This window comes from Parasteatoda tepidariorum, chromosome 6, assembly GCF_982258835.1.
Source record: "Parasteatoda tepidariorum strain Cologne lab strain chromosome 6, Ptep-v5.0, whole genome shotgun sequence".
Lineage (NCBI taxonomy): Eukaryota > Metazoa > Arthropoda > Arachnida > Araneae > Theridiidae > Parasteatoda > Parasteatoda tepidariorum.
The window spans coordinates 10,105,228-10,132,617 of record NC_141760.1 but is presented as its reverse complement, the minus strand read 5'-3'; the positions used below and the strand labels follow the sequence as shown (position 1 = coordinate 10,132,617).

At 28.4% G+C, this 27,390-nt stretch overlaps 1 protein-coding gene across 2 annotated transcripts; it reads left to right on the top strand.

Annotated features, from left to right (window-relative positions):
* The first annotated feature begins 279 nt into the window (after positions 1 to 279).
* LOC107451736 (uncharacterized) lies at positions 280 to 26,483 on the top strand. Of its 2 annotated transcripts, none has more exons than XM_016067927.5 (12): positions 280 to 425; positions 6,903 to 9,219; positions 9,355 to 9,651; positions 10,747 to 10,865; positions 11,829 to 12,164; positions 13,924 to 14,061; positions 15,388 to 15,512; positions 16,815 to 17,026; positions 17,931 to 18,091; positions 19,991 to 20,191; positions 23,189 to 23,275; positions 25,688 to 26,483. In XM_016067927.5, exons 2-12 carry the CDS (start codon positions 6,927 to 6,929, stop codon positions 25,736 to 25,738), a joined length of 4,020 nt encoding a protein of 1,339 aa, XP_015923413.3. In that variant the 5' UTR covers positions 280 to 425; positions 6,903 to 6,926; the 3' UTR covers positions 25,739 to 26,483. The 2 variants fall into 2 exon arrangements, with proteins under 2 accessions (XP_015923413.3, XP_042910761.2); XM_043054827.3 differs by having other exon boundaries at positions 312 to 425; positions 6,882 to 9,219.
* Positions 26,484 to 27,390: the final 907 nt, after the last annotated feature.

Genomic DNA, 27,390 nt, shown 5'->3' with positions numbered 1-27,390 from the left:
AATTAAATATCTGCACGCATTTAACAAATATATTCTTGAGTGTTTTTGTTCAGAAACAAGCAGTATATGATTTTTATCAATCAAAAACCCATTTTTCAATTCTTTTATACTTCTTTTATCTTGTATTAAATCTCTTTTTTATAATGAATAGTTGTATTTTAATATATATCGTGACATTACTTATTTCTGAAGTGCCCTCTTCAGGCTTAAGGAACGTTCTCCTGAAAAGCTAAAATCGAAGCAATGCAGTGTTACCTCTACCTCATACGGCTGAATACTATCTTTTCAATTTTTAAATGGTGCTGTAGTAAATTTACTGTTGCCTGTCTACCGAGACGACGATAGGATAATCGGTAAGATGGCGAAAAGAGGTCGTCCCCGGAAAAAAGATAATTTAAAATCTCCTCCAAATACTTCTGATTCAAGTAAGCTTTTTCAAAGTTATAAATTTATAGATGACATCCATCTATTGATTGCAACACTTAGTAAATGTTGTTTAAGATAAGTTTTCACCGTGTATGTGTTTTTCTCTCTCAACCGCTGCCTGTCTCCATGTTGAAAACGATATTAGATAGACGTACAAAATCTCTTTAGTATGTTTGTACAGACACAATCCATTGCGGAAATTCTTTATTTTTGCATGATTATTTGTTTTTTTTTTTCCTTTTTGCATGTTTAAAGTGATCTTTTTCGATCTAATGCGGAAGTTTTGATCTTCTGTGTTCATTGATCTGGATCTGTTTTGATGTTTGGACTGCAATCCCTCTGGTTTTTGAAAAAGCTAGTGCCAAAGCTTCTTTAATCAAGGACTAGGTAGTAACTTTTTCTTTGAAATATGATGATTTATAAATAAAATTGTTTGTATACCTTTCGATCGTTCCATTATTAGCATTAATTATATTTAATTATTAAACATAATTTATTGATAATTAAATATTTGTTTGTAAACAAATAAAATGATGGGCTAAAATTTTTTCTTCATTTTTTTTAAATTTATTATCTATTAAAATAAGTAATTACCTAATTATGAATATGACATACAAAAATATTCTATATTTATCGATCGATATATTTTGAATGTTAGTTTCATTACTTATTTTTTAATAAATAGTTTAATTTTTTTTTTATACTATTTACATGATTTCTTGAATCATGTATAATTTTTACTGTGAGAAAATATTGTTTTAACTCTGTTAAAATTCATTAGTTCGTAATTTGTTCATCCGTATAATCAATTAATTCTGAAATTTAAAGATTTCTACTATGATAAAAAAATATATTTTATAATTTATTCTCTTTTTTGATTCTTTATTTTTATTAAAAAAACGCACTAATTAGGTAACTTTTTTTCAAAAGTTGTGATTGTTAAATTCCTTTTTTTTTTAAAAGATAAATATTTGATTAATTTTATAATTCCCAAAATAATTTATGCAATTTATTTTTAACATTATTAAATATCATTATTCATAATGTATTTATTTGAAGAATTAACTAATTTTTAGAGTAAACTTTTAAGAACAAGTTATATTTTTTATATAGCTGGTGCATTATTTAAAAATTTACATTATTCATGTTCCTTCCATTCTAATGAATTGTTTAACTATACAACACTTTTATTTAATATCCTTAGTTATTTTTCCCAATGTTCAATTAATTTGTTTATTCTAAGTAAATAATGCTTGTAACTTTCTTTTCTTTGCATTAATTAGTCTCAAACTGTTTGTAAATAAATGTATTAAATTTTAAAATTCATTTCTAAGGATTGAAAGTAAGTTATGAGGCATATTTATATTATGTTTATAGCATCCCTTTTCCCCTGCTTCCACTCCAACTAATGATAACATAGTTTCTGAAAATGTTCCTTCTAAAATATTCAACTGTTTAAATGTTAAACCCAAACCATGTTCAATTCTGACTTATAAAATTAATCTATATCAAAGTTTCCAAAACAAGTATTTTGAAGACAAACATTAAATTATTGCACAAAGTTTGTTTAAGGGATTTAGGTTTTGAAAGTAATTATAGTGTTTTTTTTTTTTTTTTTTAAGCCATGAATAAAATTATAATTCTTCAAACAATTTTGAAAATTTTAAAGCATTAATTTGTATTTAGTAATCTTTTGACATTAAAACAGTTAATTATCTGATATTGCAAATTTTAGTAGTTATCTCTCTAGGTTTTTCTGAGAGGTACCTATTTTCTGAAAATTTAGACGTAATTTGTGAAAAATTAAAAAATCAACACAAAATTATGGTAATAATAGGGATTTATCGTTTCTTAAGGGATACAAAAATAAAATTTTAAAAAAAAGTATTTTGTGAAACTGCCGTTTTTCTAAAGCTGAATTTGTAAAGGTACCTCTAAACGGTAGCAAATTCGGCCTGGACAGACCGAATAATAATTAAATTAATATATATATAAATATTTATATTATAAATATTTATTTTATGAATATTTATATATATATTAATTTAATTATTATTTTTTTTTCTGATTTTTTTTTCAGATTTTTATTATTTCTTTTCTTTTTCCCTTTTTTCATTGTTCTGTAATTTTTTCCCTGTTTTCTCTACATTTTGAACTTATATATATATATATTGTAATTGTATTAAGGTCAAATTTAGTACTGATACTAAACATGCATTTTCAAAGGTTTTCTACATAATTTATCTTAAAATCTGCTATGATGATCATCATGCATTAAATTATTCTGATCTTTAAATCTTCTTCAACCATCTTTGCTACATCTGATTAATTTTCCTCTCCTCTAGGCATATAATGTATAATAAGAGGAACATATTAGTTAAGACTTTCAGACAATGGAAGTAAAACATGCTTGAAAGTTACTTTTACTAGCATAAACTAATAGAAATCTTCTCATTTTGGAAATGATTGTGATAAAAATTAAATGATTATTATACTCAGTTCAACAAAATTTGATACTAGCATAAAGGTTTGCTGTTAATATATTTCAATTAACTACTCTTGTACAATTCACTACTCCTACTATTATTCAGAATGCTCTTATACTAGCCCTATTTCTCACTTCTACCCATCTTTCTTACATTCAATAACAGTTCTCGTTGAACAAAGTTTAGATTTTTACTTAAATTTCAATTCCGTTGTGAAATGTCTACCTCCACAAAGTTTTAAACTTAGGGGATCATCCATGTTTGAAAAATGACTAATTAGTTATAATAGATTCAAAATAATGTTTTTAAAAGAGAGCCGATTCTTAAATTTCAGGTTTATTGGCCTTTCTTCCTCTCCAAAGATTTTCTCTAGCCAATTTATTTTAAAAGTCAGATAAGACCAATGTGCATATAAGAAATTATAAACACAAAAGTATAGTATCAAGTTTAGCAAATTTAGATCATCAAAGTAAAGAAAAAAAAGCAAGGTTTTTTAGCAATATACTTAATGTATCATATTCTAGTTAATGTGATTGGTTCTTATGATCTTATAGGCTATTGTAATATAAATTGAACTGTTTGCATGCTTAATGTGTAGTGTTCTATGCTATTTCATCTTACACTGAATCTGAAAATATTACTAATCTGGAGATGGATGTAAAATATCCTCGGTTGTATACAATTCATGGGTTAGAGTCCCCTTAACGTTAGGCTAACCATGGGAGGTTTTCGTGGTTTTCCTCTCCATGTAACCCAAATGCGGGTTAGTTCCATAAAAAAGTCCTCCGCGAAGGCAAATTTCTCCTTATGCTTGATCCAAGACTTCCTTTGTCTTCTGGATCGGGTTCAAAAGTACAAGACACAGAGTTGAACATTAGTAGTCATGAGCCCTAAAAATTTGGTCGGTTGTCCGATGATGGTTATAAAATAAATATAAAATCTGGAGAGGAATATAAAGGTCTATGAACAACATAAAGTGTCAATATCTGACTTCAGACATAGTAGAAGTACCTAGCAATTAAAGCCTAATCACCCAAGCCTGCCAACTGATCCAATCTTTTACCTGCCTGTTCATTCAAATATAAATGGAAGATCTTTTCTCAGCAATTATTGGTAGATTTTGAAGCTATTCTAAGCTGAAATTGGTGAAAGTAAATCATATAGTAAAAATTGAAAACAACTGTCTGTTCACTTGGTGATTTGAATCAGTAGACTATATTGAAATTTTTGATCCATATCATTTAGTTAGAATAAACTAATTTAAATCAGAGTAAAAATAGATCAGTAGGTGTTATTAAAATATCTATGTATATTCAAACTACTGCTTTATTGAGCCTAGAAAAAAGTGATAGCTCCCCATCTTAAAATATTGCAGTTCTCTCATAGTAATTTATTTAGAATATTAATAATTAAAAATTGTTTGCACAAATTCACAAAATGTTGCTCTTATTGTTTGCTATCCCATTATTCACATCAAGCTTTACTTCTTGATTGTCTTGCTTTAGTAATAATGGAATGAAGTAATAATGGATTGAAGGAGAAAAGAGTTGGGGGGAGATCTGTAAAACTTGCTTCCTCTTCTCATTAGCTACTCTGCAGGAAAAACATATTCACACCTGAATAGTGGGCAGTTTATAATGTAACTCATTTATTTGGTAATGGATGCACTTTTTTGATAGTTAAAAAAATTACATTAAGGTTTAATTTATTTTCAATAATGGGATATTTTTTAATAAAATTCATTTAAAAAACAATTTAATTTTTTTTAACATGAATTATTTTAGTTTTTGTTTTTTAAAAAAATGTTTTTATCACTGCAAATATTTGTTTTATTCAAGGCATATCTTTCTCGAAAGGTATGAGTTAAATTTAAAATTTAGTGATATTTATTTTTACTCAATACGTTTTTTTTTTATTATTCCTATATTTTAATTTATTATACTAGCTATCATATTGTTCTTGAATAAAATTATTTGTGCATATTAATTATTTATTGGCTTGTTTTTGTTGTTTTAATAAATGCATCATTAAGTTTAAACATTTTAATTTTTCGAGTTAAAGGTTTGCATCTAAAATGAACTCACCAATTCTAATAAATTAATTAATTATTATTTTTCTTTGTTTAAATTAAGCATAGTTATAAACAAAACAAAAATGAGCAGTATGATTTTGAAAATATTTTAATGTCTATGAAAAATATTTTTCTTGTACAATAAAAAAAATATACTTATCGCATTATGTATTAAAAATATATTTAATTAACTGTTAATATTCCAAGTAGTATAAAACAGAGCTGTTAAGACGGAAAAAATTTTCTTAATTCCAATTCGTTAAAAGTTAGGTAATGTAGATTAAAAGGGGGGGAATTTGATCTGATGAAAATTATTTGCACCAATTTTTATAATTATGTAATCTAATAAACTAACTAAATAAGTTATCTTTTAATTTGTAAATTTAAAAACAATTTTTTTTTAGCTAAATTAATTTTTAAAAATATACAATCGAATTTAATGTGTCATTTGTAATAGTTTCCTAATCCTTGAATATTCAATGAATTATTATTTATTTATTTATTTTATGTATTTATTTATTTTATGTATTTATTTATTTATTTTTGTCATAAGAAGCTTCTGGACGTGTGTAAGAGATATTGTTACATAGTTCTATGTAAGGGTTTTGCACAAGTACAATAATTTGTACAGATATATTTTTTCAACTGTTACGTTATATTACAGAATGTAATTTTGATTAGCCTGTTACTTCAATTGTTCATAAAAATAAGTGTATGATTTAAAATTACAAATTACTTTTAGTATTAATGCTTTCCTGGGATTTGGAAGGAATTTCCATTGATTATAAATCAAAGTCGAACTCTCAGGGAAGGTTGGAGTCCAACTTTTCAACCTCCTGTATAAAGTAAAAAAATTTGTAAAGAAAACTTTTTTGAATAACATTGAGTTTAATTAAATACAAAAATTAAATTAACATATTAATAGAATGATAATGTAAATTTTTCCAGTTAAAAACCAACTTTCATTTCCCTCTTCTTTTTTTTTCTTATTCTAATAATACAAAGAATGAAAGGGTTAAGATCCACAGTTTTTACTAAAAATTACTGACCTATTCTATCACCATTATTCAAATTTCTTATTTATGAATAATAAATCTGAAATATTATGATACAATATTTTTTTTCTTCTTAATGTAACTAATATTAACGTGGATGTTTTAACAGTGATTCTGTTATACTTCGGAGAATACTGTAAATGTCCTGGCCCGTTGGACTCAGGACTTCTGAATTTCTGGTTCCCTTTTTAAAACGTTAATTCTCTACCTTTTTTATCCATCTATTAATACACACATTCATAATTTTCTAATGATAGACGGAAAAAAAAAAATTTTAAAAATCAAAACAAGAAAAGAATTACATATGAACAATGAAGGATTTTAATTAGAAATGATTTATACCTGCATTAAAGAAAAGCAGTGATATAATATGACACTCATAATTATTTGAATTTTAGTTATAAACTTGCCGACATACTATTTAATTTTTCACCTCAGAAAATTATGCGGCCGCTGGGGCGTGTAACAACTTGTTTTTGCATCGTATTTTGCACGTTATAAGGGAATCACTGTCTTAAGAAGTATAGTTAATGAAGAGTATTGTGTTTATGTATTATTAAGATGTATTCCTTTTATGTTTTTCCCCCTCGTGTGTAGATATTGATGTTTTACTAATTTTTAGAGATGTTCATTCCATTTTTTCCTCTTGTCTTGCAATCTTTTTTTGCTTTATTTTATTGAATTGTTTTTTAATTTTCCCCGTTGTGTGTTGTTCACGCTTTAGTTGCTTTTAAATGATTAACTGTTATTTTTTCTTTGAAAAAGGCACTAGCTTATAAAAGTATTTAATAACCTAAGATACCAATGTACTTAAAATATCTGTTGATTACTCGGTTTGCTTAGCTCCTGAATCATCATTTTCAGGGAAACCATGAGACGATACTAACTATGGACCCGAATAGGTGGCCTCCGTACAGCCAGCAACCGTATTCTCACCTGACCAGTGAATCACCGCACCTTCCACTATCTTCAACTCATGAAGATTCTTTAAATACTTATGGAACTAACAATTCTAACAGTATGCTCTTTTCAACTAGTCAAAACATGCAACCTCACTCTTCATCGAGATCATATTCTAGTGCTAACCATGGTCCAGCAATGTTGCCAAACTCACATTACGAACCACTCGCTAATCCTCATCCGTCTAAAGAAACTTCCAATTTCTATAATGAAAATATATTCAATGGTGTTTGCAGGGAAAATCAGTCTAGAATGCACCATTTTCCACGACATCGGAATGAAGAAAATGGGATGTCAGGGTCCGATGGTGCCAGTCGGTACTCACATCCGACTCCTTCGCATTCGAACCTTGATCAACCCTCTCTGGGTCCTTTTGGTGAACTCCCTCACCAAACTATAAGACATCGGGTGAATCGTTTTGATCCAAACAATGAAACTTTTTTACCACCCGTTTCAAAGCAAGCTGCACCCTCGACATATAATAATGGACCTCATAATGACCGAGAAATGACTGTTTATTCATCTGCTCCATTGTCTGTGCAGTCGGCCTACTCGGGTGATACTTCTTCCCTATCCCCTGCTTTGAACTCTGTCAATTCACCGAGTGAATACTATTCCAGTCCACAAAATAATTATGGAGCTTATAGTTCTTTACAAAGCCCTGCGCCTAATAGCCCTTCTGTTACTCAACAGTCATACCCATCATCTCCATATGGTAACGTTGATCCCAATCTTACACTGCCGCCATGTTCCCCTATGAATGGGGGAAGTTATTCTGTTACTCGAAGAACTATTCAAAATCACCAGCATAGTCCCACTAGTAGTGCTGTTATGTGTTATAATTCTACATCACATGCACAATCCACCGTTCATCATGGATCACAGTCTATGGTTCTTAAAAATGAATATCCAACTGATTATAGTGGATATACTCAAGAAAGACATTCATCTTATTCATCAGTGTACCCATCAATGCACTCAGGCCAAGTCTCTGGGGGAAACAGTTCTAGAATATCCTCAAGGACTCATTCTTATTCAATGCCTCCCGACCGAAGATCCCGCTATGGGCAACCTTATCCATCGTCTCCAGCTGTTTCAAGTCCGCATTATATGCAAAATGATAGTCATGATGTGCCATATGGAACCTATTCCTCTAGCATTTCCCCTGTACAACCTATGCAACCATCTAGATACAGAAATTCTTCTGCCTTGAATTCATATAGAACTTATTCCCATCATCCTACTCTTGTGCCCGTTGTGTCAAATCACTATGAAAATTACAACTCTTATGGCTGTTCATCATCCAGTGTAGTTGATGACAGTAAGACTTCAGATATGTACAATTCACCCCTTGAACCTGGATCTAATGTTCAAGAACAGAATAACACTTTCTCCAATTATGACCTTGGTGTTTTAGATTCAGAAATTCTTCTTACCAGACAAACTAGGCAGCCTAAGGGTGATGAATGTCCATTAAAACAACCGGTTAAACTAGAGAGTGCAAACATGACTGTCAATCATCGTCAGTCGAGTGAATACGATGAACCTTTTCCTTCTTATGAGCCACTCAACATGAGGGGTCTGTTTCATTCCCCTAGAAGAAGGGGTCGAAGAGGCAGAGGTCGTAGAGGAGGAAGATTCCCACTAAGTCAAAGAAAATACGGCACCGGACGACGAGGTCGTCGGCCACGACTCGCACCCGTCTTCGACGACTACGAGTATGTCGAAGAGTCCTACCCTAGTCATGTATATATGGAACCAGAGTCTGTGGCACCCATGCGATTAGAATATAAGCAAGAAATAATTGATATGGAAGAATGCTACGAACCACCCTGTCCTCGAACCATTTTCGAGGACAGGATCGGGAGGCCACTCTCTATCGAAGAGGAATTGAACTTTCTGTTAAAACTTACTTTTAACCATACTAGTCGTAGGACAAGAAGTAATGTTCGAAAAGACACAGACTATCAAAAGAGATTCCTCACGTTTGCCAGAAAGAATTCATGTGATAATTACTCATTTAATCCTAGTTCCTCTGAGCTTAATATCAAAGAAGAGCGCAAAGAGCGAGATAGAATACATTTAAAAATTTCTAAGCGCGGTCGTGAAGGAGGTTGGTGGGAGTGCAAAGATATGAGTGAAAGTGCCTCTGGATATTCCATATTGTCTAGTCATCAAATCAAAAGAGAATATGATTCTAGGGAGAAAAGCAAACATACAGGTAAATTAAGTAATTTTTCAGAAATGTATTCAAAGCATAGTGCCGAGAGAAAAAATGATTATGTTGATCATGATAAATATGGTGACTATGAAGAACAAAGTCACACTCTCACTAATTATCACACTCTTCCGGCAGGCAAACTGAAAATAAAGGCGGATGAAAATGAACAAGAATTGTTGACCCCCAACATTCCAAAGAAGCGTGGAAGAAAGGCTAAAACGCCTGTAACTACCGATCCACCTGAATCGAGTAAAAATGAAGACCTTGAATCAGAGTCGGTAAAAAATTCTGATTTATCTCCTATTGTAAAAGAAGAGGTGGCAGCACCTTTAGCTGAAAACGATCAGATTGACAACTCTAAACTTGAGGGTGATAGACTGTCATCTTTGAGACGTAGGAAAGGTGAAAATTTAGTTATAGATCCAGAACCTGGTAAGTTTTTTTTATTTCTAACCAGTTGTGTCTTAGAATATAATTTTTTTTCTGTAATTTTTTAATTACGGTCAAACCTCCACTATAATGAGCCTGCGATAGTGTGAAAACTCTGTTCTAATGTGATACTTCTTTAGTGGTACCTTCAGCACTCTGATATAACTAACATTGATTTATATGCTGAGAGCTGAGAAATTGGTTGTTTGTTTAAAGTGGATTCTTTAATTTCATTTTCTCAGTTTTTTTTTTTTTTTTTTTTTCTTTTGCACATTTTTCTAACTTTAAATTTACAGGAGTTGAAAGACTACTACAGTCAAACCTCCACTATATTGAATCTGGGATATTGTAAAAACTCTGTTATAACGAACTTCTTTATTAGTCCCTTCTGCACTCCGATATAACTTACATTAATTTATACACTTATAACGGACAGCTGAAAAATTTGTAGTTCGTTTAAAGTGGACTCTAATTTCATTTTCTCAGGGTTTTTTTTAATTTGTCTAACTTGAAATTTGCATTACTTTAAGGACCAGAAAATACTGGTTTCTTTACTAATTGATGATATGAAAATTGGTTAACTTTACTTAAAATCGAATTGTAGTCAGTTGATTTCTTCCATAAAATGTGAAAATTAACTGATTATTTTTTTAACTTAACGGAAGCTATTTTCATTAAAAATATTTGTATTTTATTTTAGAACATTGTATTTTCGTGCTTATATTTTTCCTTTTTTTTTCTTTTTCACAGGAATATGTGAAGGTAAAACTTATTTCGAATTTAAAGCTTTTCAGCTTTTTATTTATTTTATCAAGAAAGTTTTAGAAAATAGCTTTAAGTGATATTACTGATATATATTAGATTAAGTGATATATTAAGTGCTTTTTACTTCCAACTACAATACGTACTTTAATTTTAAAAATTATCTTTTTAAACTTCTCAATTTTTTTCTCACTTTGCTTTTTAAAAAAAGTGGAGTCAGTGTATTTAACTTATAGTATTAGTATTATTTAGCCTATTACTTTCCATTTCCTTTATTTATTAAATTTTTCATCTTTTTATCATTTGAATTAATCTTTTTATCATTTTATATTTTAGGGCCCTCACAGAGAATAGACATTGCCGAATTTGAAGATGAATTATTTGATGATAATTTAGATGATTTTAATTTAGATGATTCAGACTCCGATCCGACATGGACTGGATCAGTTTCAAAAGTACGACCTAAAAATATGCAGAATCTGCATGTTATTTTAATACTGCTATATTTTATTGCTTATTGTGTACATAACGCTACATCAATATATCATAACTAAAATTGTATTTGACTGGTTAGACTGTTAAAACTATTTTTTGTTAAAATATTTTATGTTTCATTATTATCAGAAATGTGTGAACAAAAATTCTCATAATAAAACCTGAATTCTGACCTTAATTGCAAGCCCTTGCAAAAACCTTCCAGCAAGGCAGCAGATGCTGCGAATTATCACAACTTCTACAAATTATTTTCCACCTGAAGTTTTTTCTTTTCTTTTTTTAAGTTGCTAGAAAAAAAAGGGTATAAGTAAAACAAAAAAGGGGGGTTCAGTCTTCATTTTTTAAAAAAAAAATAATAATTTTCCTTTTTTTTTTAAAAAAAAAAAATTTATGGCATAAAAAAAATTTTTTTTTGGTTCTTGTTTTATTTTTATTTATATGCAAAGTAATGAATTCTTATGTAGAAACCTTGAATAGGCACAAGTCAGAACATTATGAATTGCAATTATGCTTATTTCATTCTTTTAAAAGAAAAGATTTTAATTAAGTGTAATTGAGTAAAATTCAAATTAAATTTAAACAACTTAAAGTTTTTTGTATAATTTTATTATATTTAGTATTTTTCAATTGTACTAAATATATGTTAGATTAAGCTTAATTTTTGCCCTAATAATATCTGACTAACTGCATTAAAGCCACAGACAAATTTGAATTTTTTAAAGAGAGTGTTGCAAATTAACTCTGTAAATTTTTATTGTAGATTAGTTTTAGAATTGTAGAATAGGACTGTTGTGAACTGTTTTTTAATTGTAGATTGTAACAATGAAGTTATCATTTTTAAATTTATGATTTAATCTTTCTTTGTTTTTGAAAATTTTAATTTATTGCATTTGTTTTAAAAGTGTCATTTTATTTCATAACAGAATGCAGATCCTCTTTTAAAACGAGATGTTACAAAGCAAGCTCCCCCTGTTCCTTCAAGTGGTAAAAAACGAGGTCCCAAACCTGGTCATAAGCTTTCCATCAAGAATAGTCATTCAAGTGTCTCTCCACCCCCTAAGAAGAAAAAGAGTGTTGATTATAGAAAGAAAGATGACGAGAGGGTCGTTCCATCAATCACTATTGTCAGAGCTAAACCATCAATAAAAAAGGAAAAAGTCAAAAGAGAACAGCCAAAAATTGACTTGCCAAAAAAAGAAAAGAAAAAGAAGGAACCTTCGAGCAAAAAATTAAAAAAGGAGAAATTACCACCTCCTCTGGTAAGTTCGGTTTAAAGCAATCACTTTTTTAATTGGCTAACTGTAATAAGTAATTTTGTTTTTACCTGAAACCTTGTCTAACAGATCAACAATTATATAAATCTCCTCATTTATAGATAAAAATCAGGGTTTAAATTTCAGTAAATCTAGAATTTTCAAGAACTTTGATACTATCATAAAAGTCAGAGAATAATATGGAATTATTTTTTTCTTTTTGCCCTAACCTGGTAGATGTAACCATGCTAGATGTATGATTATTCTAACTATATGGTTAAAGAATTTTGAAATCCATTATAATTTTTCCTTTTAAAAAACTCAAAAGTCTGAATCGTTGGCCTTTACTCGTAAATTTTTATACCATACCTTCATTTGGTCCTATTTTGCTTCAAACGAAATCTAACATTTAACATAATAAATAAAATAAAATTTTGTGCCGAAAAATTACTATATATAGCTAACATCTTGTCTGATACTTTTTTATTATATTATTTTTTGAAAAAACCAGGAATAATCGGGAAATTTTATCTCTGATATTAAGTGAGGATCCTTGTTTTGTTTCATTATGCACTAATCTTTGCTTAATGTTATCACACTTAATGTTATCAATCACTTAATATTATGAAACAAAATCGCATGATCTGAAACTTTACTATTTACTTGGCATGTTAAAATTATCGCTTTCTGTGGTCATTACATTGTTTAGTGTTATAAGTGTCTTTATTTATTTTTTCGAAAATCATCTTAACTAAGGAAGTATTCATTTTGTATTCAGAAAGAACTTAATATTTTCGTTCTATGCGTTTTTAAATATCTCTAGCTTTTTCATTAATAGAATATGAAGTTAGCGATATTGTTATGTGGAAAACGACAAATTATGGAACAGGCAAGTCAAATAAAGACTTTAAGCCACCCTTTATGAAAATGTTAGATGGTGGAATATAATCACATTCTAATAAGTTTAAAAAATATGGTAGGATCCTGTTTTCCCACATTAGTTTTCACATTTGTTTGGTTGTCATCAGCATGAAATTCGTATAAGTCAGAAAGGTATTGTTTTCCTTAAAATATTTTTGTATCCCAAATTTAAAGGTATTTACCAGTACTGTTAAGACTAACTGTACTAAATTAAGAGTTTAAGAGAATTATTTTTTTATTATTCTTGTAATTTAACTCTTATGTTACATTTTTAAGATAAAGTTATTTGAATCGGTGTCTGATCTTATCAATGTGTTTCACAATTATTATTTTTGGTGTAAATTACATTAATATACTATTATGAGATAAAGATATTCTTTCAATGATTTAGAACTTAACTTTCAACTTCTTGCATAAAGTTATGAATGCAAAAATTGTATTTAAAACACATCCATTTGTTAAGTGAGCAAAAATATTAAATTTAAGTTGTGAACTCACCAAGTTACAATATACTTATAATTTTAAATGATTTATGTTTACTAATAGATCTTAATAGTATCATAAGAGAGCTATTTGGACGTGGAAACTGGTGCTCCTTTTAGTGCATATATTTTTAGTTTAATAAATTCAACTGTTTTATGCCAAGAAACAGCAATTATTACAAAGCAATCATCGAGGGCACCTCAGTGAGCAGCGGGCGTAGAAATTGAATAAGAAAACTGTTGAAGTATAACACTTTAATTGACTTTTTATAGACGCCAGAATAATTAACTTATGACTATATTTTTCAAAAATTATAAAAAATATTTTCTGCTTGTATATCACTAAAAAAAACTTTTTTCAGGACCATTTCCTAATTGCCAAATCAGATTTAGACCATGCTACACCATACATTTGGAAGATAGACAAAAAGACTCATATGTTACAGCGGTTTGAAGTGGCAGAGCAAAATGGAGTGCTAATATATCAAAGCTCTCTTACTGTAAGTCCATTTATTTAACTGCATTTCATATACTGCCGGGAAATTTTTGATAAAATTTATCATTATGTATTATGTTACTGTAAGTTCAGTTTTATCTTAAACAAATATATTTTTTAAAACTATTGTACAGTGTCCTGCAAAAAAAGACTTGGACTTAGTTATTGCATCATAGAATAGAAATTTGCTGAATTTTTTTAAATTTATGTGTTCATTTCTTTTTGTTTTCCACTTGAATTATAAAATATATCTCTTAGTTAACATACATTTTTTTTTTAATGTCAAGCTAAACATCTGAAAATCTGCTATACTAGAAGTGTTTAAGCTAGTGTGAAATTGTTTGTTAGCTCTATGTACAATTGTTATACAGTACGCCAAAAATATCGAACCACCCTGGATAACTTTTGATCAAATTGTAGGATTTTCACGTTCTAGGAATTCTTCTCGGGGGAATAACCTTAAATAAGCTGATTAATTTGTGCAGACGATATTCTAAGTTACGGAATTAGACTCAAAAGCTTACATTTTCTGAATAAACATACCTTTTTTTCCGACGAATTCGGATTTCTGACCCCAAAATATAGGGTTAGCCGTCATCTGTGAAATAGGGTCCCAATAGTTTGGTCTGGAGAGCACTCATTAAGTTTTGATCCCTTAATGTTAATATTATTTTTTGCTTATTTCGCTGCTGCTCCAGACTTTTTTAACTGAATTGAAACATTTTTGCACACAATTATAAAATTCGTGTATCAAAAGATAATCCAATACAAAATAAAATACATTTTAAAAAATATTTATTATTTTATATGTTATACATCTTCTCCCTCTCCTAAAAAAAAATTGGATAACTCTCATTTTTCAGTGTAAAAGAATAATAACTTCAGTTTCTGCGACATGATTTTGAATGTTATGCAGTCTTTGTAATTTTTCATTTCACTTTAATGAATTTTTTTATACTTTTAACTATCAATATAATGCTTTACTTTTTGCAAATATGTAACGTTAAACTTTTTTGAAAACGTAATGATAAACTTTTAATTTATATCAAGCTTAATTTGCAATTTCAGTTTACAAAAATTAAAAAATATTGTATTTTAAACTTAATGTGTTTCGTAAATTTTTAAGTTACCTTTTCCTTTTTGAATCTAATAACGGATCGGTGAAAATGTGTACAGATCTTTTGACCAGTGACTATTTTTTCTTATTTTATACCTCTGATTGTCAATGTGTTTCCAGAATTTTTATAATTGCCTAGAACTTCAAATTTCTACTAAAAAATTTGCATTCATTTTAATAGCTTTTTATATTGTTTACTTTCTTCTTGTCTAGTATGCAGCTTGGAATGAGTATTCCTGGTCTCATTATGTGTCAGCTAAAGTGGAAATCATATCACGCACATCTGTCTTATATGTTGTCAAGTTCCTGGGTCCTGACCTCTCCCTCCCTGTTGAAAGGTAAGAATATTTTAACACCCATTTTAACCGAATTTCACTTAGGGTATGTTGAAATTACAGCCACCCTGTGTTAATAAAAATAAGGAATGTGGGGTTAACTGTCTGTATCGCATAGGTTCTGGTTGGGAGAGATATGTCATTTTTGCAAGAAATGATTTTACTCTTGTTACTATGGCAGCAGACAACCTCCAACTTTCTGTTGAAAAGAGATCTTGTAATATCTCTATATGTACTGGTACAATCAAATTTACTCTACTCTGAATAGTTAGTAGCAATATAATATTTTATTATTTTTCAAAAGCTAAAAAAATTCTTTTCTTAAGTTAAGAATTCAATATTTACCTATATTTATACTCTTCAAACTACATAATTGCTATTAATCTCTAAATTTAGTAGAGTAATTTTTGTGCTGAGTATAGTAAATGTTTCATTTTTTGTTATAAGTATATTTTATAAATAGTTTTAATAAGAAATATTGAATTCATCAAATTTGATATATTTATATGTCATGAACAGGGTTGGGATTTTGTTTGGAGGAACCTTATTTCTCCTAGGACTCTGAAAATAAAACTAGAAGAAACAAAAGGAAGTAAGACCAATATGATTGTTTAGCAGTAGCTATTATAAGAATAATTCAATTTCACAGAGGTGATTATATTCCCAGTGTACCCCAAAATTTCGGATTTTTCATATCATCCCTACAGGTCTAGAAGAACTAAGAACACGGCATATGATTTTTTTTTTTTGCGGAATTCTGCTTATGAATATTTTAGTATTTGAAACTATGCCAAAATACACTAATATCTCAATTCATATTCTCGCAATTTTAATATCTAACATGGTTGATTTTTGTATTTACTGATTTTTGTATTTACCTGATTATATCACGTAATTACCTGATTTTATTGCCTGTGTATTTACCTGATTTACGCTATTATATCGACAAAAAGAAGTATGGATATAATCATCTGAGCTGATAAAAAGATTATATCTTTTCATTATTTATTATTGCATTATTATTTTGTTTCCATCTTTTTAATATTTCTTTTCGAAATAAATTCCCTTTTTTTTCTTTTTTTTTAATATTTTTAAAAATATTTTATTTTTAATAATCTTTTTTCAATCTTTATTATTTTTCATGTTTTCTCTATATTTTAAAGTTATTTTATGAGTTCTATAATACTTGCAGCTTATGTGCAGTAAATAAAGCTTATTAATTTTCAATTTCTTCGTTTTTCTTTTTATCCTTTTTGTCTTTATTGTTCTTTATATATATAACTTATTTCAATAATATTTTTTTAGTACTTTCCATTCTTCTGCAATTAAGAAATCTGAAATTGCACCAAAGGAACCCGAGTACGTCATCGAGGATGATTCTTCTGTGGGAGAAAGTTGTGAGCCGAAAGAAGAAGAAAATTTTGACCACCTAAAAGAAAGTTTTGACATCTTCCTACAGAGTTTAATTAGTCAAGCTGTCGATTCTAGCTTTTTATCAGAAATTCATCGAGAAAAAGGTATGTGTTTACGTCAGTGTAATTCAGAATAACTCCTAAGTTTTAAAGGAGAAATTAATCATCCCAGATTCAAAGTTTTGGAGAGAGTATAAAAATATTTCCAGAAAGTAAAATTGTCAATATTATCAATTTTGAAAAATATAATTCTTAAGTTTTATTTGCTAGTTTGTTAGTTAGTTTATTAGCATACTTTATAAATTTTTTAAATATTGTAAAAAGGAGGGGAAAATTCAAATGTTTTTTTTTTTTTTTTTGATAGCTGTTTTTCTTGAAATTTTTCACCTAATGTGATTCATGCCACTAACCCAACAAGCATATTATATTCTACTAGAAAAAAGTTTTGACTGAGTACTGTGTTATATCTCTGTGAAATCTTCATTTTCACCCCATGTTATAAAATTTTATCTGCTTAAACTGTAAACAAATTTTCAAATTTCTCAAAATTTTTTTGAATATTGCTATTTGTTTCCATACCAAAATGAATCCAGCTGTGGTAAGTAGGAAAAAATTTAAAGCTTAGCTGAATATTGAGACTGAACATTATAAAGGTTAGTGTGCCATTTTTTTTCATGCTGGAATTCAACTGACCTATTAATATAAAACACAAGAGAGTTACAATTCAGACAATTAGAAGATAGTCGAATATTTTCAAAATTGCTGCTATGCAGAAAGTAACTGCTAATAATTTCAACATATGTTTAAAAAAAATGCAATAGCTATTAGGTTAACTTTAAGTTTAATATGCATTTCTTTTGTTTTGTGTCATATTTTACTTCAATACTTATCTTTTGAAAACTCATAACCTGCTTGATGATATACTATGCAAAAAATTATCAAACTAATGATTAATAACTAAAATAATGATCTAATGAATTTTTTTTTTTGTCTTTTCCTCCCCCCATAGATGAGTATTTCTTAAATAGCATCAAGGACATAGAATCAGTCACAGATTCTAAAAAGTCTAAGATGGCGAGAGACTATTGGGAGGAAGAATTGAAATCAAGTGCAACTACTTATCCTTGTATCAATGTTCTGGACAGTGTCATGGAACAAGAACATTGCCAAGTATTTATATACTTAATTAACTTTTTAAAAAAAAAAAAAAAAAAAAGAATATTTATTATTGATACAAGATTTCAGAAATGACCTCAGTAGATACGGGGTGCATAATTTTATTAGCATATCCATCTTTCATAGAAAAGTCTTACAAAACTTGTTAAATTTTTTCTGGACATTAAGATGGTACCAGGTGCTATTTGTAGACTCTGAGAAGCTTTTTAACGTTGTAACATTGCCACAATCAATCGGCTCAATAAAATCCATTTTGCAATTCTGTTGAAGCAAATTTTTGTCCAATTTCGAAGTGGGTTCTGTTAGCAGGACTTTTTTCTATTTATTTTTTAGTTTCAATAATCATCGCAATTGCTGTGCTATTACGTTTTTCTCCTTATGAGGAATTTTTAATCCTTGGGATTAAGTTTTTCTTACAAAGGGAAAATATTAATGTAGGGAAATTGACTGTTATTAATAATATTCGTTTATTGTTGAAGAATCAGAATGATGTGAGAGCCATTGCCTAGTTTACCCTACACTGATGTTTGTTTAAGTTCTCTGATTAGTCCCTGTAAATTGGTGCCGTTGTCAAAAGTCGGCTGAATAGCAGTGGGGATATTTTGTTTTTGGGTGTGTGTTTTATGTGTAGCCTGTTTTGTTTTCATTATTCATGCAATATTGTCTTGTTGGACCTCTTGAGACATTTGAAAATTTCAAGTTTCATTGTATTGATTTCCTGAAAAAAATATTTTGACCTCAATTTTCCTTTCTTTTTTCTTTCTTTCTTTCTTTTTTTTTTTTTTTTTTTTTTTTTTTTTTTTTTTTTTTTTGTCTTTATATTCTTTTTATATTCTTGATTTTTGTGTGTTCAGAACATTCCGTTTTCTAGGAATAAAAATGTGGATTAACTTGAGGTGCTGTAAGGTTTTGTTTTCCAATCCTACATCTTTTTATTTTAATAATAATTGTAATAGTCGAAAAATTCATTATTTCTAAAGTGGGTACTGCCCACCAATTTCATAGTTCAGCATGTACCTGCAAGATTTGTTTCAAACTTTTGGGATATTCAGTCGTTTCATGAAAAAGGAACTCAATTATCAATTTTTTATTTTCAGCAAATGCTTTAAATAACTCTTGTTGGTTAGAGTTTTGTAAACTTCACTATTATTGATTAGTCACTTATCAATAATGATCATTGAACTAATCAATGAACTTATTATTGATTAGTTCACTATTATTCTAGAAAGGGTTGATTTCAATCAACAATACAGTAATCATATCATTTAATTTTTAATTAAAAAATCATCCACTAAATTACTTATGTACAAAAATGTTTCGTAGGATATTCATAGTGTTTTTTTTTTTCTCGATTATTGAAATTCTATTAAAGTAAGGTTTCAATAATCTTTAATGAAAACATTTTTTTTTTTTTAATAGGTGTTAGCCAGCTTTATTTATCTTAACTATTTCTAATGGATAACTTATAGTTTATTTTCCCCCATAATAATAACGTAGCTAAGTTTTCATTATCTACCACTAATGATTAAACTTATTTATTAATAAAAAATAATACTTATTAATGTTTCTTTTTTTTTAATGTTGCTATCCGACTGCTTAATATTCGATATTTGGCCAAATCACTATTTGTTACATCTCTACTGAGAACTGATTAAAACTTTCTGTTCTAAACAAAGTAATTCTGAAGGAAGAGATACTATATTTTATTATTCTTTAGCAATAAAATTAATTTGCCTTTATAATATATAGCAAGCTATGTAATTTATTTTAGTTTCTCTATTATCCTTTTTAAAAGTCCAAAAAAATGTCCCTGTTCTACAAATCCTGACTTTTTTATTGTGAAGTAAAACATGTTTTTATTATGAATAATCATTATTTTCTTTTATTTTTTAGGTGTGCAAGAAGAGGAAAGGAATAAAATTATTGCAATTTTATGGACAACTGTATGATTCTGACACCCTGTGTTCGATCATCCAGCGATCATCAACTAATAAAACACAATTCTTTGTTTGTTCTAAATGTGCCACTTCTGTTTCACTCTATAACCGTCTTCACCATCAGAAATATAATTTCTTCATCAAATGTAGGACAAAGGTTAGTTCTTCATACAATTAAGTGTTTTATTGAGTATCAATCATTTTTTGGGTGATTTGAATGGGTTTCTACTGGTAAGTGTCTAAAATTGTTCTGAATTCTTCTAAAACATACAGTTCTGAGAAAACTGAAGAGTCCAAATGTGCATTCGCTGTTTATGTATTGCATGGGAAAAAAATTGCTGACTATATTTGTTACCAATGTTTAATTTTTCAAAATTTATTAAATGAAAACAAAAAAAAATGCTCATTTGATATCAGTTAAAATCCTCCTATTCCTTGTATTCTTAAGATTATAACATATGCAGACATGCAATATTTTAGTAGTATTTTTGCTGAAATCAGTGGCTCTTTAAGAAAGAAAAATTCATTGAAAATGGTTAAAACTTGTTGGAAAGCTCTTTAATATCTTAACATATGCTGACCGATCTGCATCACAGATCTAGTTTTATACTTATGTTTAAAAATTAATTGTGAGATAGTGATAACAAATTTATTTTCGCTATTTTCTGGTAGCATGAAAAAACTGGTTGCAAAATTTCTTCATCTATAATCAGTTTTCAGCAAATTAAAATTGTGAAATATTATGATAGAAAATAACTCTCGTTTAGTCCTGTACTGATTTTGCTTTTAATATTGAAATGATGTCTATCAAATTAAATAAATTACAAATTTGATACCACTTTTTTTCTGTTTTTGTGGCTTATTCCTCTCTCATAAGAATGCCTTTAATTTGTCTTCCATATACAGCAAAAAGTGAAATTATAAATATTTGAAGACAACTTATGTGTATCAGTAAAAGCTTTATGTAATGAGTACTGCATATAAAAATCTATCTATCTGCTATTGTGACAACTGTCCAACTCACCACCAAATTATTAATATTAATAATTTAAAAATAGTATGATTATGACAAATTAAAAAGGGCTTGCCAGTTGCACTGTGGTCAGCTCTTATAATGGGAATCTGGTTTAAAAAAAAACATAATAATTATTTTTGTAAGGTTTTAGTATCTGCTCTTTATGAGAAGATATACTTTACTTTTCCATCTTAATTAAAGAGACATTAGTATGCTCTTGAAATATTTTGAATGCTCCCCATTTATGTATCAAGTTACTTTATCTTTATTTGGAAGTCTCTGTAGTTTTGTAATTGTGAATCCAGTCGAACTTCTGGATCAAGTATTGAGAAAAATTGCCTTCTTTGAGAGCTTTTCGATAAAATTAACCTGCATTCACGTTACATGGAGAGGAAAACCACAAATACCTCCCACTTTTAGTCTGATGGCAAGGGGGCTATGATCTGTTTACTGCTGAGGATATTTTACTATCTCGCGGTGTGAGCCAGGTGCAGAATTCCATAGGTGGGATTCGAACCTGGGACATCTCATTGGAAGGGGAGTTTTACTTTATCCCCGAGCGCTATATGTCTCTAGTACAGTAAAAAAAATTTGAAAAGAAAATCACCTTTGAAAAAAGTGGGCTTTTTCAAGTGGGCTCACCTAGAAAAAAGAAATGGGCATGTTTTTTGGGGGGCTAGGCCCATTTCAGTGGAAGAAGCCTGGCAAAAAATTTGTTACATAAAAAAAATAGGTGATATTTGGAGAGAGAAAATTTATTTTATTCAAAAATTAAATAAAAAGTGATAAATATATCTGTTTAATCTTTTTGTCATTTTTATTGCTATTTTAGCATGAAATGTGTGCATTTGCTTAAAATAACAAGCATGCTATCACACCAAATTCATTTGACACTGGGAATTGGCATTATAACGGAACTTATTAAATTTGCTTTTATAAAAAATTCATTGTAATTTTAAACTTTGTAAATTGCATTGTGTAAAGCAGCTAAAATACTTGATATTGATATTTTTTAATTGCTTATATTCGCTATACTAATTGATACTCTCCTTGCTTTGTCTGATATAATTAATATCTATTAACTGTTGTAATGTATATACTATTTTAACATACTATTAACTTTTATTTTTGATCCTTTGTCTGTTGAGAATTATACTTCAATGTCAGATTAATTTGACAATGTGTAATAGCAAGGCATATGTTAATTGGTTGTTTATGGCAATCTTGGTCTAATCAAATGTGTTATTCTCATCTGTTAAAACTAAAAAGATCAACTGTAGTAGATCTATTAAAAGTCTTCTGTTAAAGTTATCTATTAAAAGTATTCTACTGAAACAAAAAAATAGGCCTTTAAAGGCCAATGATTGGCACAATAATTATCAAGTTTAATGATAAATATGTTACTTGTTTTTTTTTTAATTATTTTAACTGGACTTACATTTTTATTATAATAAAAATAATATTTTTTTTTGAAGAATCAAACCAAAATTCTCTTTATTTTAATTAATTATTCAGAATTTAAGAATGATATTAAGATGTATATTTAATTTTAGATATTTAGGAATGTTTTAAATAAAAGAATTTAAACAAAAAATTTACATTATGCTATTTTATTGTATTACAGGAAATAATAAAAAAACATACCAAAAATTTAGTGAAAGGAGAAATTTTATCCTTGTTCTTTTTAAGAACATGTTGCAAACAAAAGATTTTAAGGGAAATAGAATGAACAACTTTTGAAAGTAAACATGCTCTTTTACAGAATTTTATTTACAAAAATTTTAAAAGAAAAAACACACTGACAGATCATTGTTTAAAAACCTGGATGAACTCTTGATCAGACGATTCTGATATAATTATCAGGATGAACGGTAGATAATGCTGTGTGATATTCTTTAAAAATATTTTTAAATTTATCATTCTTCTTGTAATGGGTTTGTTATATGTTACAATATATTATACTTATTGTTTTTATTTTATCAAGTTACTTTTAGAGTTGAAAAATATTTTTAAGATTTCATCTCTTAAATACCCCCAACTGTGACTTTGAAGAGTAGTGTTTGCTTAAATATTTTATTCTTAATTTGAAGGTTATATTTATTATGAATTAAATCTTATTTTATTGGTTCTCTTCTACAGATGAATGAAGTTAGAGGTAACAGAGAAAAACTAGAATCTCACACTTTATTGGGTGATTGTTTAGAAGATCATGTATGGGTTAATTCAGTGAGTATTTTTTTAATTCATCTTTATATTTATTTGAATCATATTTTAAGAAGAAGAAAAATAAAAACAAGCCTTAGAATGTTCAATCATAAAATAACTTTCAGAAATTTCTGTAACTTAGTGTAAGAGAATTTTTTTAAACTTTAAATAATAAAACTACAGCCTAAAAAAGGAAATAAATATCTTTAAAGAATAAATAAACTATTAAATCATTTTTTAGGGATGCTATAATTAAACATTTTTTTTTATGTCTGTTGGTAAAATTTGTATTTGACAATTTAAAAGAAATCTTTTTTTTTCTTCTGTTAGAAGCATGTTCCTCTCATTTTATGAGGATACAAATTATTTTTAGAACTTACCTTGCATTTTTCAGTGTCTCTTTTAGCATATTTTCTACATTAACTTCTGCATTATTGAAAACTTAAGTTTTCATTGTTTGATTACTGATCTGTCTGGCAATTTTTAATTCCTTCCTTCTTGGACATTCTATTCATTTTTCAAAAATAAATAAATATAATCAAACCAGTTAGTTTAGTGAAAACGTTATGTCATCTGCTATTGGCGAATCTGTCTTATCTGATTTGCAGGAAACCCCTAGTTAAAACAAACTTTTGTAAAATTTGTCATATTACCTGATATCTATAATAATAAAAAGAGTTTGTGTGTATTCCTGTTATAACTTGTGTTTAGTCCTGAAATTTGAGCAGCAGATAAAAAGGGAGCATAATCCCCGTTTTTGAAAGTCGCCCAAAAAATTTCAATTAGATGGTTCATGAGAAATATTTGAAAAATGAATTTTTCTCATTGGTTTAGCATGAGCTATCATTTTAAATTAAACAATAGACCATTCTGTTTTTAAAATATTTTAAAAACAAAATCAGTGTAGTGTACTAGCTTATAGCTATTTAATAAGAAAAGGAGTTTAATGAATGCTATTTAATATTTATTTTAATTCATTATATTCAGGGTATCCACGCACCTGAAAAGTAATGGATTTCGGTTTTGAACAAAATGTGTCATGATTTTAACTGGTGTTTTTTTTTTTTTTTAATCATGAAAAGTCATGGACTTAGGTCGCTGAAAAATCTAATTTTTAAAATGGAATTCCCCCCCCCCCCCCTCTCTCTCCCAATTTCACAGTGTTTCGAATATCTGAATTTGTAGCAAAATCCCCACTCATAATTAATATTTTATTAATGTTTTTAACCTGTTGATTAAAAATTATGGTATTCTTTCAAAAAATGAAAGAAAGAACATCATTTCTAGATCGAATTATCTTTTAAACTTCTGTGATTTCCGAATTTTTTATGATTTATTTTTTTATATTATCAATTTAAAATTTTAGTTTAGGCTTTTTATATTACACTTACTTTAAAGAAGAAATAAAACAGCTTTAAATAACTACATATATCTAACAGTGTTTAGTTATTTGCTATTTTTTCCCAGCTATTTTATTGCTTCAACTCTTTCTTTACTCTATTTAAAATCAATAAATATGAAAATGCAGAGTATAACAGTTTTGGTTATACCTATTATTTCAATTAATGCTATTATAATGTTTTTTTAAATTTGTTGTTGTGTTTTTGTGGAGAAAATAGTAAATTCGGTAATAATAGTAAATTCGGTAATAAAAATTCTTGGAATTATTCATGAAAAGTCATGAATTTGAACATCTAAAGTGAAGCAGATACCATATCACATAAATTCAATGATTAACATGAATATGGTAGAATATGCTGTCTCCAAATTAGTATTTCTGAAGTTATTTGAAGTCCTTTTTTTATTTTATTTGTAGTCTAGTTTAGCTTTTGAAACTTGTTCTTAGTCAATCCAAATACTAATTTAAATTTGGCAGTAATTAAATTAAAAATAAAAACAATTCTGTAATAAGAGGCATAATTGGTTCAGATAGTGAAAAGGTATTTTATTCATTTAGGTAACCGACGGTGCATAGTTAATTTTGGTAAAGCAATACTCATTAGCAAAAGATGTTGTTTTGATACACACCCAAATGTACAAACAAAAGTATTTAATTTTGGTACCAAGAATAGGCCTCTTGAAGTGCCGTAAAATATTTCTTTATTATTGTAAATATTATATCTCAATTATTGTATCTATTGGACTGAATTTTGAGAAGATGAGCCCCTAAATATATATTTTTATTTTATCTAATAACATATAGCCACTGGAAAGATAATAAATTTTTAAAAAATTTAATTATTTTAGCTTTAATGATTATTTTGTCATATGCCTTACAGTTTTGTTCATGATTTCTTAGTGCTAATAAATACTGCTTTGGTGATTATTTACTTTTCTCTCTTTCTAAGAATTGGTATTTAGCTAGTTAGAAGATAATGTTGATAAAAATTGTAATTTATGCATCTGAAAATATTTTTCTTTTTCTCATTCTAGCTTTTCGATGAGTTGGTTCAACTTTGGCGTGAAAGTGAGAGAAGCAGCTGACATAAAATGGAAAAAGCCCACACCTCAGCCTGAACACTTCAGCTGTCTTGTGGTCTATAATTATACAGTCTCTATTCCACCAAAATAACTACATCCAAGCATTTCATTGAAGACATGTTTTTTGCATTTATTCAAAATACACTCCACATTTTTCATTCTTTTTTTTTTCTTATCGACAGCTACTTGACAAAACTCTCCACAGGTGATTGCTCTACAACTATTGCTGTTTAGGAGGCATCATGTTTTTCATTTGATCTGTACATTACCCCATCGTCGTCTAATCTTATGTGTCCTCAGGTGCTGTGGATTTTCATAAAAACATCAATGTTTCATAATTTGTTGTTTTCTTCCAATTCTTAGAGCAGAACATATGTTGAATCGTATAGTCTTGCTAACACAAGGTGAACTCTCAATCAGGAGGTTCATCTCATGTTGGCCAGACTGTACATGCTTTCATTTTATTGTTTACACGCATTCTTTGCTGGAAAGAATCATTACCAATAACTTATTTTCGTTTTTTTTTTTTTTATGAACTTTGTTAAATGATGGATGATAATTTTGATATTTAGTGAATCTATGTACAGTAACGGAGACAAATTTACTATATGTGTGTACATACATGAAAAATTTTAAGATGCCAAAAATGAAAGGCATAAAAGTGATTCTGTTTTTATTTTATTTTTTCTTTTTGTTTCAAAGTGTTTTAATTGTTAAAAAGATTTTATTAAAATATTATCTGTATAAAGGATTTGCATTCTTTCATTTTGTGTGGCAATGCTTATTTTTCTAGTTTACTTAATTTTTTTACATACTTTAACCAATTTTACTTTTACCAGGGGTAATTGTATTTTGAGTATACCTCAGAATTCCAGGGTTTTAGCATCATCCTTCCAGGTCTTAATATTAAAACCATTATATATATATATATAACCATTATATTTATACATACATGTAAATATAGGGGTGAGCATAATAATAGAAGCACTTCTATGTACTAATACAATTTTTCATATTCCTCGAGAAATACTTAAAGAATCATCTTTTAACTTTAACAGTGTTTAAATTATGCGGTTTCTCATAATTATCAATGCAATTTCAATCTTTTATAGCAGCAGTGCTCCTCAACCTTATTATCACCTCGGACCTGTCAACGTTTGGTAATTTTACCGCAGCCCGCATGGGGGGGGGGTCGTTGATTGTTTATATTTTAGATTATTTTTTATTGATTAATTTTTATTTAATTGTGTTTAAACATGCCTTCAAAACAAAATAGTTACACCAAAAAATAAATATAAAGTGATTTAACATTTTAACTTACTAGAACGTTAAATCAATGAGAACCCTGAGCTTGTTTCTTTGCAATGAGACTATTCCATCTGGGGGTAACTGGAGACAATGATACATTGCAAACATTAAAAAATTTATGTCAACTACCTTCGGGGGCCCCTTTTTTTAAATAAATAGAATTTTAATGGAACACAGATATTTTTGATTTGGGGTATAAACCTAGGAATTTAAATTCAGTTTCAATGAAATGGACTGCCTGGTACCATTTCATTCACAGACCGCTACCGGTCCGCTGACCGGGAGTTGGGAGAACACTGTTTTAGAGGATTGAGGAAATGACAATAAAATACAAACAGAAAATAGTG